The 6000-nt window shown below is 36.5% G+C and overlaps 1 protein-coding gene across 2 annotated transcripts in view; it reads left to right on the top strand.

Moving 5' to 3' along the window:
• trip10b (thyroid hormone receptor interactor 10b) overlaps positions 1-6000 on the top strand; it is a 29874-nt gene that overhangs the window by 20918 nt on the left and 2956 nt on the right. For both annotated transcript variants that reach the window (XM_088302441.1, XM_088302442.1), the window contains 4 exons: positions 500-609; positions 2096-2228; positions 2311-2390; positions 4471-4565. In XM_088302441.1, coding sequence (XP_088158567.1) covers positions 500-609; positions 2096-2228; positions 2311-2390; positions 4471-4565 — 418 coding nt within the window. The remainder of the gene's footprint in view (positions 1-499; positions 610-2095; positions 2229-2310; positions 2391-4470; positions 4566-6000) is intronic.

Here is a 6000-nt window from a genome sequence, read left to right as displayed (position 1 = left end):
CGTTTTCATGTTTTTACATTTTGCATCAATGCTTTATGTTAATTTTTTATTTAAGATTTTTATTTTGTTTTTCTGTTTCAATTTTTATTTAATTTTCATTTTAAATTATAATGTTCCTGTTTAATTTTTATTTTCATTTCCATAATTTTAAATTTCATTTCATTTAAATATATTTCTTATTTCCCTTTTTCCTTCCAATTTTTACAGTTCAATTTAAGTTGCATTTAACATTTACTTGTGAAAAAAATCAATTGTTTTATGTTATATAGTTTTTTACTAAATATTATCTGCATGAATCCTAGTTACAGTATGGCAAAGATTAATCAAATTTGGAACTAAATGACAAATGTTGCACATTTGTGACCTCACAGAAGAACAAAAAAAAGAATGATTGTGGCTTTTGTTTGGAATCCTGCTGGTGGTCAGCATCAGGGGTGGCTGCTTGACATGGATAATAACTAGAGTACATGTGCGTGTGTACACTTGTATGTGTGTGCAGCCACCACCGGCCGAGGACTTCTCTCACCTTCCTCCTGAGCAGAGGAAGAAGATGCTGCAGGCCAAGATTGATGACGTGTCCAAAAAGCTTCATATGACGCAGGAGACCAGGTGAGACAAAACTTGCAATATTAGACTCACCTGCCAGATCAGTTGTTCATAATTAAGTGGCCGGCGGGTGAATGGAATGGGGGCAAAGGTTGAGTAACAATTGCATCAGTTTTTTATTTGTGACTAGGGCAAAATGACATACAAGAAATTTGAACACCAATTTTTTTTAAAATATTAAACAAAAATAGAAAGTGTGGTTGGCTGGCAACCAGCCCAAGGTGTATCCCACCGACTGTCTGTTGACAGCTGAGATCGGCTCCAGCACACCCGCGACTGGTGAGGATAAGCGGCTCGAATAAAGGATGGATAAGGGAATTACATTTAAAAAAAAGTGTTTGTTGAGTTTTAATTAAAAATTGTTTAAATAAACAGATTTTGAATTGCAACAAAATGCAAAGTGGACCATAAGACGCACCCGTATATAAGCCAGAGCAACTCTTTTGGGGGAAAAAACGCTATACAAGCCGCACCGTTTTCTATGTTGAAAAAAAATTAGTTGTTTACTGCATGTACAGAACGATTTCGTACTGTGAATGCACATAAAGGTACCGTATTTCTAGGGCCAAAAGCGCACTGTATCATAGGGCGCAGCACCAGTTGAGGGTGCTATTTCTGTATTTATTATTTATACTTGGCACACCGCACTACGAGGCGCATGCTAGCTCGCGCATGCTAGTTTGCGCATGCTATCTCACGCATGCTAGCTCGCGCATGCTAGCTCGCGCGTGCTAGCTCGCTTCGAACACGGCAACAACTTTTTACTTAAAAGAGAATAGACCGAGAGAAAAAAATCAAGATTTATTTAGCATATTTTCTGAACTTTAGAGTGCCCCTACCGGTGAAAAGCAGGAAAGCCGCACCGTTGTATTAGTTCAAAATCTAGGAAAAAATACTGTAAAAAATTACATTTTGCAATTAAAATATAAATAAAAGTATTAACATTTTTCATTTATAAACATTCCATAACATTTAACAAAAGGTTCCTTTAAAACATAAAAGATGGATTAAAAATATAAATATTGAAATAAAATGTAATGCAAAAAGTTTTGTTGGTACAAGACACGTAAAATTACATTAAAAATTTCATCGTATTAAAATTGTATACAAAATACTTCACATAAATGAAAGATTTCTTTAAATAATGAATTTAATGAATGAATAAATGACCTGCTATGTTGTTACTAAGGTGAAAAAAATAATTAATTTTATGTAAATATTGAAATTGGACTGTAAAATTTTCAATGATAAAATAAAGGAAAATTTTTAAAACTATTTTACAAATACATTGTATTTTTTATGTAAAAAAATCATTAAATTAAAGTCATAATAAAACCAATATATGAATAAAAAAATACAAGTCCGTTTTAAATGTAATTCCATTCGTGTTATATCATGTCATGAAATGGTGTTTTGTGACCATCTCATGCAGAGCATGTTGCATTGTGGGAGTCAGAGCGTGAAACGTAAAAGTGTGCTTGTGTGCCAGTGAGGCCCTGGAGAAGATGAAGGGTGTGTACGAGCAGAACGCCGACTTGGGCAACCCGTCCATTCTGGAGCCGCAGATTGCCGAGACGGCGCAGAACATCGGATACCTACGTGGAGAACTTGCCAAATACGAAGTATGAGCCCCTCAACGGCAAAATGGTTGAATTCAATCAATCAATCACAATTTTTATATTTATTTATTTTTTTTTTTTGCAGACGTGGTTGTCCGAGGCGGTGGGAGGAGACGAATGCGCCAACTCCATCAACAACAACAACAACAACCATACGCAAAACACGTAAGGACCGTGCTTGAAATACGTTTTCATTTTTCCATCAACAACAACAACAACAACCATACGCAAAACACGTAAGGACCGTGCTTGAAATACGTTTTCATTTTTCAGTGGACTTATTTTTTATTTTGTTTTGACATTTGTTTTTTTTTCTTTAATTTCACATAGTTTTAATGTGTTTGATGTGCAAGTATTTCTCCCAATACGGTGTCTATGTCTGCCTTGTGACTGGCTGGCGACCAGTTCAGGGTGTAGTGCGCCTTTCGCCCGTAGTCAGCTGGGATAGGCTCCAGCACCCTCCCGCCACCCCGCGATGTTTTGTGAGGGAGGCAGTCCTTTTTCCAAGTTGTTAAAAATGGTTCAAGTAAGTCAAGACCTACTGCACTACTTGTTGTCAAGTATAAAGTTTTATTTGTGTTATTGTACATATGAAAATACAGTTTTTAAACCCAAAATGTTTAACATTTTGTACGAATCTACATTTTCTCTGTACATAAATGTAAATTTATGTCAATAAAAAAGAGCACTTCGACAAAGCTAAATTGATTAAAAATAGAATTTTGAGACCTATTATTGTGTAGATCTCAAAATGTAGTGCTGTGTGGTGCAAATAACATTGATGCTATTATACTGTAAATATTTAATATACGTTTGACATTGAGCTCTTTGTCACTCTGACGTCAGCCGTTTCCGTGTTCCAGTCTCAGAGCGTCTGCTAAAATTATTGTCTAATTCCAACTACCATAACTGCAGGGAAGATGTGTTTACGCAGCCGTCCTATAAATGACAATAGATGCATAAGAACCATGTTCCTGAAGATATTACAACTTTACCTTATGTTATTCCCCACTGGAATATGTTTGTGGATAAATACCATGGAAAATAGTCTGGCTCCAATCAAATAAACATCTGATCACAAAGTTAAAGAAACATCTTTTAAACTGAGAAATGAATTCTATCCAGCTAAAACTTATTTTAGCAGATATTTTAGAAATATATTGAAATTGTTGTTTATTTTGGCACTGTCCATCTGTTAATTTGTTATGGCAAAAATTGTATAATTTTATTCACAATAATATTAAAAGACATGTCAGGATCGCTTGAAAGAAAGTTTTTTTTAAGATAGCGTGGAACAAAGAAATGCATATTATCTGATGAATCTTTTGGTGCTAATGTTAAAATATCACTTTCATTGTTGTACATTCCGTGGAAAAAAGCCATGCTTTATTGCTTTTTATAACAAATTTAAACAGTACATTCATTCTATTAAGTATTAAAAAAGGCTCAGAAATCAATGAGATTTGTGATGAATAGCAGTAATTTATAAGGTGTTAGTTTAAAGCTTTTTGCCCATAGCTTGTTGTTACATAACCTTTTTTTATCTGCATTATTTATTTTCTTTTTTTTTTAACTGTATTTTTTTGACTGTTCTATTTTGGGGGGATTGTATTCGTACTGATTTCTACAATTGACAATTTCCTAATTTTGGATCAACTGTAGTTTGCAATGGAAAAAAAGAGTGTCTGCTAAATTGCTAATATATCCATCCATCCATCTTCTGTACCGCTTCTCCTCACTAGGGTCGCGGGGGGTGCTGGAGCTTATCCCAGCTATCTTCGGGCAGTAGGCGGGGGACACCCTAAACTGGTTGCCAGCCAATTGCAGGGCACTCAAAGACGAACAACCATCCGCGCTCACACTCATACCTAGGGGCAATTTAGAGTGTTCAATCGGCCTGCCATGCATGTTTTTGGAATGTGGAATGTGGGAGGAAACCGGAGTACTCGGAGGAAACCCACGCAGGCACGGGGAGAACATGCAAACTCCACACAGGATGGCCGGAGCCCGATGCTGTCTCTCACTGTGAGGCCATCGTGCTAACCAGTTGTCCACCGATATATATATATATATATATATATATATATATATATATATATATATTGTTTTTTTTTGTTTTTTGTTTTCCACAGTTTGATAGTTCTTGCTTGTTGATTTTAAACGATCGGCGTCTGCTGTTTAATTGGGACCAGCCGTCATTTGGGAACACAGCCATTTGCTAACGTGCTCTTGTGTGTGTCTGCAGCGTCGAGGTGTCTGAGAACCATCAGAACATTTACACTGAGTTTGACGACGACTTCGAAGACTGCGGCCAGTGCACAGCTTTGTACAACTTTGAAGGTTTCCATTTTTCCCTACACCTGATTTTGTTAATTATTGTCAAACTACAAGACGGTTACAAGAATCACGTGTTACTACAGTTGGTAGAATTTAAGACTGAATAAAGTCAGGGTTTGTTTTTTTATTTAGCAAAAAACACAATTTATTATTTTTTTTCATGAATAAATTGCATTTGCTCATGTTAAAAGTTGTAATTTTCTGATAAATTTTTATGACTTTAGTGTGTTTTTCTAGAGAAAAGATTAACAGAGCATTAAAGAATAGTGATTTCTACAATACAGGTCTCAAAACAAAAAACGGTTAATTAGGAGTATAAAATATTTTTTTGAAGAACAGAATAATTTGTGATTAAAAAGTCGCAATATAATCAGAGTACACTGTTATATTTTTTTTATAATGGTATTTCAAGAAAAGGGTGGCACGGTGGTTGACTGGTTAGCACGATGGCCTCACAGTGTGGAGGTGTAGGGTTCAATTCCGGCCTTACTGTGTGGCGTTTGCATGTTCTCCCTGTGCCTGCGTGGGTTATCTCCTACATTCCAAAAACACGCTTGGTAGGTTGATTGAAAACACTAAATTGCCCCTAGGTGTGTTTGTGAGAGCGGATGGTTGTTTCATCTATGTGTGCTCTGCGATTGACTGGTAACCAGTTCAGGGTGTATGATGACGAGCTAGACGAGGTTATTTTATGACGAAAACATGACGTGACGCACATGAAATTTTCGTTGACGAGACAAGACGGGTCGAAATTGTTTGCGTGTGGTTCGTCAGATGCTCAAAATTTATGACATCCTTTCTTATTGTACATATAATCTGTCTTTCAAAACAACAAAGTGCATTGAATTGCAGCCTATCTTTCGTTTGGGCACGCCCATCAGCGGGACAGCACGCAAGGCGCATGCGCCGCGCATGCACCGTCACACATATTTGTGTCGCACAAACACGTCTGCGGTCATTCGTCTCGGCTCGCACACGCTGACACGCTGTCTTTGACGGACCATGGCGACAGTGACACTCGCAAGGCTACTTTGCTCTGATAACCGCAAGTTGGTACAAGTAAAGAAGACATATGTTTGATAGAGTTTGTATTTGTGCTACTGTACTATGCAACAAGTCTACTTCAAGTCTATGTTGTTAAAACGTTTTTATTTTATGTTGCTTTGAGTGAAATACAGCCACAACAGTTCCCAAGTAAAACGTTTTGGTTCTCTGGTTCTTTGGCTTATTTTGGAGCAATGCGCATTGATTCCACTGTTACCACTTATTTCTGTTTGTAATGCATAATACTTAATAGTTCATCAGAAAGTCTTTGCTCTCGGGTGGAAACCTTGTATGGCTATTTTTAACTAAAACGGACTAAAACCTTTTTGAGTTTTGGTCTTATAAATTTACAAAAACGAGACTAAAACTTTTTTTTGCGTTTCCGTCGACTAAA

This window comes from Idiotropiscis lumnitzeri, chromosome 8 (genome assembly GCF_059441095.1).
Source record: "Idiotropiscis lumnitzeri isolate Australia: NSW breed Sydney's pygmy pipehorse chromosome 8, RoL_Ilum_1.0, whole genome shotgun sequence".
NCBI classification, from domain to species: domain Eukaryota; kingdom Metazoa; phylum Chordata; class Actinopteri; order Syngnathiformes; family Syngnathidae; genus Idiotropiscis; species Idiotropiscis lumnitzeri.
This window is presented reverse-complemented; position numbering and strand designations above follow the sequence as displayed.